Raw genomic sequence first — 15,637 nt, forward strand, 5'->3', positions numbered from 1 at the left:
ACTCGTTGATTCAACACGCGATTCATTTTCCTGTCACGCCCATTCGCTGTATTTACGCGCCAAATGTTACATTTTAAACTCCCGCGTTAGCCCTCAGCCAATGAGAAGCACCCGAATGGCGGGAAATCGTGTTAAAATGGGCGGTCCATGTGAACACGTGGCTACTTTACTACAGTACAGTAGAGTGGCTGTTCAGCAGGTCTGAGGCAGATTAAAGGAGTTAGATGGAGACTTGGAGCATGAGGAGAGGAGAGAGGAGCTTGTTTCAGACCAGGTAAAACTCTCAACTTTAGATTTTCACTAAAAATAACTGAACTTTACTGATAAACGCTGAAGAGATTAGAGGCTGAGTGTGTTTTCATTCAGCTTCATGTGCACGTTAAGGACCAGGAACTTGTGCTGCACACTGACTACATGCAATAATGAGAAGATGTTTAATTAGTTTATTTATTCATTTAAAGTTTAATGCAACAAACTCAGGTCACAGTTTGGAGGAAACAACAAAACTTTTCATTCATGGAGCTGTTTTATTATTTTCTAGAGGAGTGTTCATCTTTTTGTGTTAGCTTCAGCTTTATTCTCATAGAGGGACATGAACAACTGAATCCAACATTTAGTTGTTAACTAGAAGAACAAAGAGCAAAAATAACCCAATAAGAGAGAACGAGCTTACTTGGAGTAAATATTTTATACTAATAGTATATAAAGGTGTAGTACTAGTACATTGATTGGTATGTGTAGTTTGGACAGTCGGTATACACACACACACATACATTCATATAAAAGCACAAAGTAAACAGAATTAGAGTAATTTTAATATTTTGAATCTCGTCCGACACCAGAGGCCCCGACACATGCGCAGTAGCTCATGAAGGAGCTGACCTTAGTCATACTCTGTAATTGGAGCCTGTGGTGGGATGGTTATGGGTTGTAGAGTCTTATGTCCTGAGGGACAAACGTCCTCCTCAGCCTGTCCATGGAGCAGGACAGAGACAGCAGCCTGTCTCTGAACCAGCTTCTCTGTCTGACTATGGTGTCCTGTAGAGGGTGGTGGACATTGTTCATGATGGACCAGAGTTTGTTCATGGTCCTTCCATCTACCACTGATGTCAGGGACTCCAGCTCTGTCCCTACCACAGAGTCCTCCTTCTGGATCAGCTTGTCCAGCTGTGAGGTGTCCTTCTTCTTAGTGCTGCCTCCCCAGGACACCACAGCATAGAAGAGGACACCTGCAGCGATAGTCTGGTAGGACATGTCCAGCAGCTTCCTGCAGATATTAAACCACCTTAGCCTCCTGAGGACATAGAGACGGCTCTGACCTTTGTTGTAGACTGAGTCTGTGTTAGCCCACCAGTCCAGTTTGTGATCCAGATGTCACCCCTGTTGATGGGGAGCAGGCTCAGCACCATGAGACCAAGTTCACCAGATTCTTGTCCTCCTGCTCCTGTCCATCCTTGATACACCCAACAATTACAGTATCATCTGACAACTTGTGCATATGACATGACTCTGTGTTGTCCTAGACATCCAAGGTGTACAGGTTGAATAGGACAGGGGAGAGCACAGAGAGATAGTCTGCTATCCAGGAAGTGAGTTGTGAGTCCACTTCCATCTCTGTTAGTTTGTCTCTCAGTCTCATACAAGCATGAACCAATAAATGACACGTCTCATTGCATTACATTTCATTGTCCACTAGATGTCCTACTCCACCATTGTGTCATTGACGAGTAATGAAATCAACAAAGACTCGTTAGGCCATCATCAGCTGCCGCTTATCCGTTAAAGCCGAGCTATTCAATCGGTGGCCCTTGGGCCGGGTCTGGCCCCTGAGCAGTGCCGGTTCTAACCTCCATGGGGCCCTAAGCAAAATCCTGTTAAGGGGCCCTCCTATCTCAACTCTGCGGGCCAAAATGTAACCATGTTTTACAGTCACCTTTAAACAGATTGCGCCATCTCTTTGTCAGAATAAACAGACCAATACAGAATAAAATGTGGTGTAAACAAACAATATTTATTGAACAAACAATATTTAAATAAACATTTACTGAACAAACACTATATTTGTCATTACTATTATATACTGAATGACATATTTACAAACAGTAGGCTGCAATGTGACTAACAAACAGTAGGCAGCAGCAATATGCTTCATTCATGCTGATGTGTACGGTGCTTGCACTGACTGACTGGCTGGCATCTCTTCTTACAAACTTGAGCATAGCACCTGTAGACAACAATTATGGTTTTTGTTCAAAAGTGACTTATATTAACACTACATGAGTTAAAAGTAGCCTAATTGTTTCAAATACATTTGAAAAGCCTACAACTAATAGTTGCAATAACCACAGCACATGCTATAACAATATGAAAAATGATAATAATAAGTTTCCATATGAACAAAAAAACATGAACGTAGGCTACAAACCATAAAGATAGCCTATGTTGTTGTTGTTAATTTTATCATCTCCACCAGGCCCATTCAATTTGGTTCCCTCTGATTTTCTTCCATATTTTGTCCAACTAGACTATTTAAATGTTATTAAATGAATTACAATGAATATGTCTAATACGCCATGCTTATAATTTAGACTAGGCCTGCTATGTGTATACTATTATCTAGTGTGCAGCACAACAAATCAAAATTCAACTAAATATTTAGGCTAGTCAAAGTTAATCCTTTCAACTTCTTTCCATATTTGATATAGGCGTTCAGTTGTATCTAAGCCAAGCCAACTAAAGTTGTACTGAAATATTGCTAAACCATTGCATTGATTTAAAAATCTTATGGGGAGAGTGAAAAACTGCTAGTTTCATTTTGAGCACGCACATTATTGAACGCGTTTAAATCGGTTGTTTTTCCCCCCACACATCTGTAGCCAGTCGCCGTTATAATTCACGGAATATGCAGTTATAATCAACAACTATTTGCTAAGTATTTTGACTGGGAAAGCATGGCAAGAAATCAAGTAAACAAAATGCAGACCGATCAGAGGATGCACTACCCTGTTATGTAGGTCAGCAACACTCGCGCTTGAGAGATGCAAATCAATGAAACGGTATAGCCTTGTCTATAAGATTATTTATTTACATCAAACCGAACGAACACAAGTTTACCCGACTGTTGTTCCCGCTGCTCATTCTCCTGTAGTTTCCTCTTTCGTTTTTCATGCCCTGAGGGGTAATTCCGTTTCATCTTCTTATCGTTGTAGGCACTGGCGGTCGCTATAGGCTACCTGTCGCAAGTTTGACTGAAGTGGAGACGGGGGGGAGGGGCCTTAATTAACCTGCGGGGCCCTACGCAACTTGCGTAGTGTGGGTATAGGGAGAACCGGCCCTGCCCCTGAGGAATTTTGTACCAGCCCTTCCAGTGTCGTGTTATTACATATGGATAGTCTGATACAGCGCGTGACTATGGCTAATTGTACATTCTCTCGTGCAGTAGGAGATGGTATACACACGTTTAAGTCGTCCCTATATTGTGAGGGACCACACATGACCAATCACAGTCGCCTTTTGCCGTTCGGCTCTGACCGCTCTGACTTTTCTTTCAAACAGGGGGAAGGGGGGTCCCGCCCAGGGCGTAATTCAATGTAGAACCGCCACTGAGTAGAACATTCCTCTTGTAATAGTGCAACAAGAAAAATATCATACAGAAAGTGTGAGGAAAAGTTGTTGCTTTATTGTCTTCCGGTGTCTTCGTGAGCAACAGTACCTCGACCAATGAAGTGACAGAGGGATTCCCGCCGTCACTTCATTGGTCACAGAGCAGGAGACGGCCTGGGAATAAGTTTAACGTAAATTTCCATATAAATCGTCCTGTTGTTCATTCATTACACTGACATTTTACACTCTATTTGATGCTGCTTGACAGAAAGAAGTCAGAGCCAGGCGTATATAGAGAGCCGAAGTCCCGCCCCCTCTACTTCCGGGTTATGGGACCTATCTTTCGAAAAAATATGAACGGCAGTCTATGGCGAAAGATAAATTATTTTCTGGTCCCGATCGACTTGTGCCTTGGATTATACATATGTTGTTTTTCAGAATAAAAAATGATTTTACATGTCAAGAATGTCACAGTTTGTCTCAAGATAGTTCAGTAAAACGCTATGGAAAATACGTAATTAAACGAACTACAAGTCCCACATGCTGGCGCGTACAGAACCGACCAAAACTCCCTTCGTGTAACTACAGCTCTCGACATGACCCGATTTATAATGATTTTCACCTCGTTTGATGCTTCTGCCTTCGTCCTGGAAGAAGACGGTAAAGCTCAACAAGGAGACAGCCATAGTTCTCTAGGGATCTCTAGAGAGATGTAGTTCACTAAGCGATCTCATACAAAACCTAATGTTGTTCAGCTTATTTACGTCAAATAATTTATCTCTTGACGTGAAAAATTATCTTTTAAATTCACACACATCATATGTGAAATTCATGCCACAATTCGAACGGGACCAAAAAATAATTATGATCTCTCCATAGACTGCCGTTCATATTTTTTCGAAAGATAGGTCCCATAACCCGGAAGTAGGGGGGCGGGACTTCGCCTCTCTATTGAGAGTGAGGAGTTGTCGTCATGGTACAGAGCCCCTCCCCTCGATATCGCGGGATCCTCACCCTCTCCGCCATGTTGGCAGGATACCAGCGGCAAAACATGATTGTTTACGTGTGTTGTTAACTTGGTAGCAGAGGAGGTTCTCGCAATTCCGCACTGTAATACCATGCCTGGAACTCACTGCTGCGTTAAAAACTGCTCCAGTACCTCACACGATACATATGGAAAACATAGGAACAATGGAATACAGTTTTTTAGGTTACTGAAATGGACACAGCATCAGGGAGAGCAAGTCTCTGACCTGACGAGGAGACGCCGGATTGCTTGGTTGGCTGCAATAAGAAGAAAGGACCTTACTTTCGATCTCACCCTAGGGTGACCAGATGTCCCGCTTTGTGCGGGACAGTCACGCATTTTCATTACTTTTCACACGTCCCGCAAATTGAGACGTTGTCCCGCATTGTTATTGACAGTCAGACTCCATGCGTGTTTTATAATCTGGCATTTATCAAATAGCTGTTTGGAGAAAGCAGTGAGGGCTGTCATCAGGGGTAGGGGCGGGCTGTTTGATCATGTCAATCAAAGTGGGACGCAGGTTAAGGGCGCGGCCACCAACAACAAACAATACAAATCAGATCAGAACGGCATCCAGCGCGAGACATGGAGGGAAGCACAACCCGTACGACTGAGAAGAGGAAATGCAGCTATAATAAAGACTGTTAAACTATCTATCCCTGGGTGAAACCAGTGCAAGGCGAGTCTGGTAAAGTTTGCTGTGAAGTTTGCTTGAGTCATTTTTCTGTTTCACACGGAGGTGAATACGACGTGACACGACACAGACAATGCGAGACAAAACGTGTTGCTCAACTTGGGAACTTGGGAAAGTTGCATTTAAATAAGTTTTTATATATATATATTATAAAATATATTTGTTAAGTTTTTATTTGCAGGCTGTTATGTGCTACTGAATCAATCAGATGGCAAAGCAATGTAATGCTATAAGCAAAGGGGCAGAATAGAAATGTTAATTTTTTCTGTTAGTTCTTTTAGGGTACCTTGATGCACTGGTATCTCACATTGTCCCACACTGTCCCACACAAACGTAGTCTTTGTCCCACATCTGGTGAGTTGGGATCTGGTCACCCTATCTCACCCCCCAGTCGATGAGAGTGTGTTCTGTGCATTTTCACTCAGGTACCTTCTCTAAAAAATGTCTTTATGTTGTTTGTTAAAGCTACTAAGTGTAGGTTACCTAGCTGTTAATGTTGCTGCAAACCCTGAAGTGCATCTGAAGTTTGCTGCCTAGCTAACTATCTAACAAACTGTTGCCTCTTCGAAAATGCTCAATGGCCAACCATTAATGTTAACTAAAAAGTAGTTGAGATTCTGCTCATGACATTATTACCTTGTTGGTGGAATATTGTTGGTGGGATATGGTCGCTCTTGTGCCGTCTCCGCTGTTTTGCGGTAGGTGTAAGCTTGTCCCTGTAAGGTCCATTTTCTTTCGCCTTAACTTTCTCCATTGCTTTACTTTCTTACTTTTCTTACTTATTCGTAGATCTGTCCCGCCGAAATAATAAACGCGCAAATATTAAAGAGCTCTGGAATGTTTAGTAACGCCTCCGTTAAGTTCTGAAGGCGTTGCCCCTGGCAACCGATAGCGTCTCCTACCATCATGGCCGACCGGCTCAGACCCCGCCCAAATCAACCCAAATCAGCACGTGACTCCTCAGAGCTCAGAGTGTTGCACTGGAGCGCGAACGGCAAACGGCGACTGTGATTGGTCATGTGCGATCCCTCACAATATAGGTCCGACTTAAACGTGTGTATACCATCTCCTACTGCACGAGAGAATGTACAATTAGCCATAGTCACGCGCTGTATCAGACTATCCATATGTAATAACACTACACTACACTGTGAGGGCCAGACCCGGCCCGGGGGCCGCCAATTGAATAGTGCTACAGCGGAGGGATATGAGATTTTATGTTGAGTATGGCCAGAGAACGTCTAGTGACAAACGCCGTGGTATCAGTGCTCTCTTCCTCTTCTTCTATTGGTCGATGTGATTGACCATTGGCTGATTGGCTGCCGGTGTTCCCGTGGGTTCAGAGAAGCCGGTGCCAAAACTTTGCTCCTCAGCGGAGCGCTTGTTCCAGCGGACAGTTGTTTCTCCCGGTGCATCACGTCTTTATTAGTTTGTATTATTATAACAATGGAGGTGACGGCATTCTTCTCTTTCGTTACTGTTACATCGTTGACTGGTGAGTTTACATCGAGTGTGAAATGTCTCAGTGTTATTACTATTAGACACGTTCATTCTTATCGATATTAATTAGTTATTAATAGTTATTATTATCATTATTATAATGCTTTATACGCGCTGTGAGTATGATTCGGTCCGGTCTGAAACCCGCTCTACTTTAACTTGTTTAGGGACTTTTTTTGACTGTTAACTCGTCATAAATCGTGGCTAGTTAGCTGTTAGCTAGTTAGCTTAGCCAGGCGCAGCTCTGTACTCTTTGGTGGAGTTGAGCGCACGCCCACACAGGCAGTCTTAGACCAACCTGCACTATGACTCTAACAGAGAGAAAAACACGTCGGCTGGCAAACTCCTATTTAACATTAACAACAGTAAAAGTTCGGGCTGTTGTTAATGTGTTGGTGCTGAGTGGTAAAGTTAATAGATCTTTGTTTGGTAACTTACAGGAGGCACCACACCTCAGGTGGTCGGTCAAACTTAAGGCATGTGCGCGTTTCATGGGGGAGGGAGGGGTAGAGAGAAGTGGATCATACCACTGCAATGTTCAAACCACATACTTTCTACTATTGTGCAGATTATTTTCATCGTATCATAGACAAACATTGAAAAAACAACAAAACAATGTTATTTCAACTCTTATTGTTAGGGGTGCTGGGACAAAGTTTAGGGTGCTTGAGCACTTGCTTGAGTGTTTATGATCTTAGAGTTGTTGTGTGGTCTAGCAGCACAGAGGGCTGGAATAATGTGAGCACGGTGTAATAATCCTTAATTTAATCTGATCTAATCTAAACAGACTTTGTCTTTATGTCAGTTAAAGTAGAAGACATGTTTTATAAAAGTTACCAGACTCAATACATGCTCTTCTTCTTCACTGCTCCTAATAGTGTTTGTTCTATTTCTTTCTTTCTTCCTCTACTACAGCTCCAGACAGCAGGAGACACTTACAAACTAATTATTAATATAATGTAACACAAACAGAAACGTGTCTGGTACTTTCTCTGAAGCTCTTTAACTTCATCTAAACCTCATAGTTTGAGTTACTGAGTCAAGTGAGACTCACTTTCATGTCAATATGTGTTTCTGCAGCTTCTCATTGATGGAAAACAGGATTCACTGTTTAAGTGAGGTTTTTAGAGGAAGTGGTTTTTAAGTTTGCTTCACATTTAAAGGATGAACTAAACACAAACTAGGAGTTGTGTAACGTTGTTCATACATTTAAAAATGTCACAGAGATGTGAAACATTATGTTCAAAGATTGGGAAACAGTGGGTTAGAGATTATAATATTAGAGAGAGAACCCACACAGACACAGGGAGAACATGCAGACTCCACACAGAACCCAGAACCTTCTGACTGGGAGGCATCAGTGCTAATCACCACACCACTGTGCTGTCCTAGTTGACATTTTTTAGACAAATTAACAAATGAATTCCTTCATTAAAAAAAAATCTAAACAAAATAAGTAAATGATTAAGACTAATCTGCATGTGTCAAACTAGGTTGGTTCTAAAGCCCAGAAATCTATTGAAAAGTCAGATTTCAGGTGGAAAGCTTCCAGCGTTCCACTCTGTTACGACCCCGTGCTATAGGGGATGAGGGGAGTAACAACAGATAATGTTCCCAGGATTGATCACTGACAGATAAGACAGATAAGACTGAAAAGAGACAAAAATAAGGCATTTATTTGAAAATGGCAAAATCAGGGTGAATCCAAAGCCCCTGGCCTTCCACAGGAACCAAGAACACAGTGCTAACAGCTTAGTGCGCACCACACACACCTTTCCACTGAAGGGTGGTCAATAAACAACAAGTTCAACCGCAGCCATGCCGCAGAGTGCTGTTCTCTTCCTCCTTTAAACCCCAGCTGATGATAAGGGTTTGGAAACGACTGTGAGCCGGGGGAGTGGCCTCCAGAGAGAGGAAGAGAGAGAGAACAGCACCGCAGCAACACACACACAAATGAAAGAAATCAACCCACAGGCCGTAACACACTCCTAGAAATTACTATAAGATTAATTATGTAAATGTTAACTTGTAAAACATGTGGTTTCTGAGGGAATAAAATTGTCATTATGCAATATAGAGAGATTCGGAAATGAGAAATACAGAAAATCTGTTATAGTGTGTCATGTTTAGTCAAAGTTAAAGTCACTTTTCCATTGTCACTAGTATTTAATCAATAATTCAGCTTCCTCTCAAGGAACAGGACTCCACATCTTTCTGAAAATGCCAGATGTGATTTTTAAAAGTGTTAAATGTTACATGATCTCCATCCTTTTATCTGGATATTGTTCCTCTTGTGTGTGTGGCTGCTTATGTGACTCTAACAGTTTGATTATTTCCTGAATATGATCAGTTTCTTTTTAACTTGAATCAGCTTTGTGACAGAGGAAGGTTTTACACCATCCTCATCCTCAGGTTGACATGAGGTGATCAAACTGTTTATCTGGTTTGTTTCCACAGAAGAACATCCTATCACCAACCAGACTCAGCTGATGGAAGTAAGAGAAGGTTCTAATCTGACTCTTCAGTGTCGGACAAATCCTGAGGTCAACCTGATGAACTTCACCGTTTTCTGGAAGAGAATGGACGTCTCCAACGTCTCAGACCGCGTCGTCTACTCCCGTCGAGGTGGGAAAGATCATCCTGTGCCACAGATGGAGCGATACAGAAACAGGGCTGAGCTGATTAAAGAGGACCTGACCAGAGGAAGGATGACTCTACTGATCCCCAGAGTCCAGGAGTCTGACTCGGGACGGTTCAGATGCTTCATCCCAAAGAACACCAGTTTTGTTTTCAACATTGTCGGTAAGTTTACTGAACTTATAGGAGACGGTTTAGTTTAATTTGTTCCACATATAGTAGGGGTTACACAGACTAGTTGATTAGAGAGAGCCTTTATTTGTCATTATATTATACAAGTATCATATAATGAGATTGCATGGTCAGACATGGAGGGTTGGTCCTGAGCCGCTGCACTCGCGCGCGCCGCCACTGTGGGCCAACCTGACCGGTGCCTAACACCTAGCATGTTTTGAAACCGGAGTGCCCAGAGAAAACCCACGCAGACACGGGGAGAACATGCAAACTCCACACAGAAAGGCCTCCGCCCCGGGGATTTGAACCAGCGACCTTCTTGCTGTGAGGCACCAACGCTACCCACTGTGCCATCGTGCTGCCCTTAGTCCATTAGTCAACTTCTCTGCTGCACCACAACGCTTTAAGCATCATGTCGACTAGTCACTGATCACGTGACAAGTGAAATAGCTGCTACACTATCCCATCTAACAACACGCTGTGGAGTAAATGCTACTGATGGTGCTGAGGTGCTGCCTGTTTTTATACAGACTATACATATCTGCAGCTCACAGTATGTAGCACATGAGCTGTCTGTTCTCAGCAGATGATTCAGGTCAACAATATAGATTTATTACTTTCTACTGGGTTTTTATTAGTGACGTCATCAGAGACTAGTTGGTGTCCACTTGACTTTCATCACATAACAGTCGATTTAAAAAAAAAAAAACCTGAAGTTGTGCAATCCCTAGTTTATACACCGATCAGCCACAACATTATGACCACTGACAGGAGAAGTGAATAACATTTAAACCATCTTGTGACAGTTCAGTGTTCTGCTGGGAAACTTCTGGACCTGGCATTCATTGGTGTGGATGTTACTTAGACATGTAGCACCCACCTAGACCAGACCAGGCACCCCCACCCCATAGCAATGACACTCCTTGATGGCAGCAGCCATCCCCAGCAGGATGCAGCCTGACACAGACACACACACAAAAACACTTTAGGAACAACTAAAAAAAAAAAACATGAAGAACAGCACAAGGTGTTGACCTGGCCTCCAGATTCACTAGATCCCAAACTGATCAAGTATCTGTGGGATGATCCACAGAGGCCCCTCCCCTCAAAGACCCCCCCACTAACAACAGGACACCCTCAGAAGGCCCATGTCCATTCTCTGATGAGTCACCACAAGGGAGACCTGCACAATATTAGGAAGGTGGTCATAATGTTATGGCTGAAGTTAATAAAGTTTTTATTTTATCTGAAACAGTGAAGAAAGAAAGAAAAGAGGATTTCACCACCACGACATCTCCAGTCTACGGAGCAATGAGCCCTGGTGTGACTGGTATGTCTTTATTTATTTATTTATTTCTGTAGAGACAAACACACCTGTGTAACTTTATTATTCCTAACTATGTCTTGTAAATGAAAAATAAACCTCATTTGTGTTTATCCCTCTAAATTCAAGGGTTTCATTTCTTTCAGATGCTCCAAAGAAGAGAAGCTACTGGTCCACTCTCAGTTCTTTTGTTCTTCTTCTTTGTGTTATCATTGGACTCCTGGTGAACTACAGTAAGACTGGTGAGTTCCATCCTTTTACATTTTAACTGTACATTGTGAGGTTCATGTTCTTTATTTATCTCTAATAGTCGTACTTCACTGTGTTTAGCAGCTAAAGATACTGGACACTTTCCATTTGAAGACTTTTAAAGTGTTGTGGTGGCTCCTCAGGCGTCAAGTAGTTTAATGCATCTACAAACATTTTCTGCAGTTTCACATAAATAACTAGTGAAACATATTTTCAGATATTAAGTCAAAGACTGGAGAAAAGAGACTGACTTCATTTAGACTCATTGACACTAAAGATTAACAGAGACAGAAATGTTTGGAGATGAGTCTGGTATTTAACGAGGCCGCCACAAATGGTCTCTACGTCCACTGAGATATAAATATACAAGACGTGCTCTACGACCTAATGACAAAGATTAAATGTGTTTAGTTATTATGAATGACCTCATCAGACTTAGGACATTGATTGGTCACAGTAGCTGAGTATCACTCATGAGAAGCACAAGTAAAAAGAAAGATAAGTGAAGATAGTTACAAAATAAAATAGAGACAGAAATAAATGTGTATTATATCCATAGGAAGGATTAATAATGTGCATTAACATTAATAACATGGAGTTAGTGGTTCCAGAAAGGTGAGTTGTTGTCCAGCTGGAGAAGAAGAAGGTAGAAGAAGTAAAAAGTCAGGGCCAGATTTTCCAGGGAGACATTCAATTCAATTCAATTCAATTTTATTTATATAGCGTCAATAACAATACAAATCGTCTCAAGACGCTTTACAAAAACCCGGCCTGAAACCCCCAGAGCAAGCCTGAAGGCAACGGTGGCAGGAAAAACTCCCTTTTAACAGGAAGAAACCTCAAGCAGAACCCAGCTCATATGGAGGGACCCATCTGCCTAAGGCCAGCCGGGTACAGACAGAAGAAAGAGAGAAGAGAACAGCAAAGAGAGAAGAGAAGAGAACAGCAGATAAACATACATCTGTCATAGATACACATATCTGACTAAAGTGTACATGTGGAATCATATGATACAAACTGATGATGTTACATGACAGTTTGAAAATGTAAGAGGAATCATAGGCAGGTTGGAGAATTGTTCATTCAGGTAGGAGTGGATAACTGCAGGATTCCATGAAGACTAGGCAGGCTGATGAGACCACGACAACAGATGTAGTATAGAGCTCCACAGGAAACACACCACTCCAGGCCAGAGATACTCACAAGAAGAGGGGGGAAGGGGGGGAAGAGGGGGGAAGGGGGGTGGGACACACACAGCAGTAAACATTCTACATAGTAATAGCTCAGAATTGTATGACTAGTAGTATATAGGAAATTAGAGGGCAAGAGCTCTGTGCCAGAGAAAAGAAAGTGGAGGATGCGAGAGAGGAGAGAGAAGAAAGAAGGAGGACATGTGTTTGGTGCATCGTCCCCCAGCAGCCTAGGCCTATAGCAGCATAACTAAGGGATGGTTTAGTCCAGCCCTAACTATAAGCCTGATCAAAAAGGAAAGTCTTAAGCCTGACCTTAAAAATAGAGAGAGTGTCTGCCTCCCGAACCCAAACTGGGAGCTGGTTCCATAGGAGAGGAGCCTGATAGCTGAAAGCTCTACCTCCCATTCTACTTTTTGAAATTCTAGGAACCACAAGTAGGCCTGCACTTTCAGACCGAAGTGATCTGCTGGGATGATATGGTACAATAAGGTCTTTAAGATACGATGGAGCTAGGCCTTTAAGGGCCTTGTATGTAAGGAGGAGGATTTTAAATTCTATTCTAGACTTTAAAGGGAGCCAGTGAAGAGAAGCTAAAACTGGAGTAATATGATCTCTCTTGCTAATTCCTGTCAATGCTCTTGCTGCGGCATTTTGAATCAACTGGAGGCTTTTTAAAGAGCTATTTGGACAGCCAGACAGTAATGAATTACAATAATCCAGTCTGGACGACACAAATGCATGAACTAGTTTTTCAGCATCACTCTGAGACAGGATGTTCCTAATTTTGACGATATTACGCAGGTGAAAGAAGGCAGTCCTGGTCACTTGCTTTATGTGACATTTAAAGGACATATCCTCATCAAATATAACACCAAGGTTTTTCACAGTAGTACTGGAGGCCAAGGTAATGCCATCCAAAGACACCATGTGATTAGATAATGAATCTCTGAGATGCTTAGGACCGAATACAATAACTTCTGTTTTGTCTGAGTTTAAGAGTAGGAAATTACAGGTCATCCATTGAACGCATCACAGCAAACTCTACACATTAAACTAACAGAGAGATGAACAGAGAACTGGAGAGAAGCAGTTAATTCATCTGGAAACTGGTTTCCATGTTCTGACAGGGATTTGCAGAAGGAGAGCAGATGAAGAAAACCAGAATGAAATGGAAACCCTGAGGACAGGGGACGAGGACGGAGGCAAAGACGAGGACATCACAGCAGCAAACGGCCTCAGAGACGTCCAGCATGGTTAGCTGTGATGGTTGGACAGAAAATACCTCATCTGAACCAAACAACATTTCTACTGGTGCTCTGAATCCATGATATAATCTGTTAGATATTAATCCCATGATTAGTTCCATAAATGAGTCTTTAATGAGCAGAACACGGAACTGATGCACTTTTTAAAACTCTATTTTAAATCTATTTCTAGTTTACTCACATGAACATCTCAACTTGTAGCTCAGTTCACATCAGCAGTAAAAACTAATCAGATCAGATTTAACTTGATTGTCATTACATAGATATATAGATATATAGATATAGTACAGAAAGGGAACAAGCCACGACTATAGTATTAAATAAATATAATACACTCCTCAGGGTAGATTCATTTACTACCTGACTTTCTTTCTAACTACAGTTTAGTCCCAGTAACAGACATGAGTGTTTGTTAAAGCATTAACTCCCTCAGCCTTCATTGATTTCTCCTTGTCCTGAACACCTACAGTTATTTCATCCATCTGACTTCTAGTCAACACTAGTGAACTCAGGACACACCTGTAACTGAACTAAAGTAAAGTAAAGTTAATGTTTACAGGTTTATAAGTTACTGACCATCATGACTCTACCTTCAGTCATTTAATGCTCCTCTTGGATGAACTGGTGCAATATTTTATTAATCAGACTGTTTCTGACTCTAATATTATAAACCACACCTTTACATGATTCTTTACATTATTTAAGGGATTGGCCTTTCTTGTAAATGTTGTTCCCTGCTCTCTTGACCAAAGGACACAAGCTTCTGTGAAATCTGCATAGCAAGAAAAATGTTGTAACTTTAGTTTTAATCATGTTTGTTCTTAGAATAAACTGTAATGAGTCTAGAAATGATCACATGATCTATTCTATGCCAAAATAATGTTTTTATCTCCCTGTGGTGGTCGACTCCTCACGTCCTCACGGTCTCCATGTGGCTCTGACATGATTTACCAGTTAAACCACAGATCTGCTCTGTGCTTTTCTTTCTTGCCTTGGCTCTCTCTCTGGAGGCTAAGATCAGTTCTAGCTGTAATGATCTGTGAAATGATTCATTATTATATCGTCTGGATGTCTTGTATTTAAATCAGCAGCGCTGTAAGCTTAGTTTTTTATTTATTGCTGTCAAAAAAAAAAACATATATATATATATATATATATATTGTGTTGACCATGATGTCTGTCCATGTAACTGTTGTGCTGCTCTTTGACTTTGTTTTTCTACCTATTATTTTTCTTCGTAGATATTTTCTGTTTTCTTGTCTTTGAAGCACTTTCTTTATATTTAGATCAAATAAACTTTTTCCATCTCTATAATCTGCCTCACTGCTATTAATGTGTTTAGTGTTTTTATTCTTCCTCTGCTTGTAATAGATTCTACAGTAGATCACTTTCTCATCAGTCAGGAAGATGACTACCCTGCTACAAGATGATTATTTAGAAAGCTGTACAAGATACAGGTTGTCCACAAAAGTAAAATCTAAACAGCACGTATCTGAAGCTTCTAATCTCATACTAGTGTGATTCAGTTTCATAGTAAAAGCTTTTCTCTTAGCATCGACAACTCCTCCGTTTCACCCTCCCCCCAGGTTAAGAGTCTGGGTGTCATCCTTGACAGCACACTATCCTTTCAATCCCATATCAATAACATTACTCGGTCTGCTTACTTCCACCTACGTAACATTAATCGCCTCCGCCCCTCCCTCACCCCCCACACTGCCGCCATCCTGGTTCACAGTCTCGTCACTTCCCGTCTGGATTATTGCAACTCTCTCCTCTTTGGCCTTCCACACAAATCTCTCCATAAACTTCAACTAGTCCAGAATTCAGCTGCCCGCATCATAACTCGAACCCCCTCCATTCACCACATCACTCCTGTCCTTCAAGAGCTTCATTGGCTCCCAGTTCAATCTCGCATCCAATTTAAAGTCCTCCTGCTTACTTTCAAGGCCATTCACAACCTCACCCCCCCAT

The 15,637-nt window shown here is 41.7% G+C and overlaps 1 protein-coding gene across 2 annotated transcripts; it reads left to right on the plus strand.

Annotated features, from left to right (window-relative positions):
* Positions 1–54: 54 nt before the first annotated feature.
* On the plus strand, positions 55–14,761 carry LOC311508279 (programmed cell death 1 ligand 1-like). Of its 2 annotated transcripts, none has more exons than XM_084572986.1 (5): positions 55–274; positions 9,282–9,626; positions 10,891–10,965; positions 11,106–11,201; positions 13,529–14,761. In XM_084572986.1, the coding sequence occupies exons 2-5, from the start codon at positions 9,314–9,316 to the stop codon at positions 13,657–13,659; spliced, it is 615 nt and encodes a 204-aa protein (XP_084429112.1). In that variant the 5' UTR covers positions 55–274; positions 9,282–9,313; the 3' UTR covers positions 13,660–14,761. The 2 variants fall into 2 exon arrangements, with proteins under 2 accessions (XP_084429112.1, XP_084429111.1); XM_084572985.1 differs by lacking the exon at positions 55–274 and adding an exon at positions 6,684–6,819.
* Positions 14,762–15,637: the final 876 nt, after the last annotated feature.

The sequence above is a fragment of the Chelon labrosus genome, assembly GCF_963514085.1.
Source record: "Chelon labrosus genome assembly, chromosome: 2".
Lineage (NCBI taxonomy): Eukaryota > Metazoa > Chordata > Actinopteri > Mugiliformes > Mugilidae > Chelon > Chelon labrosus.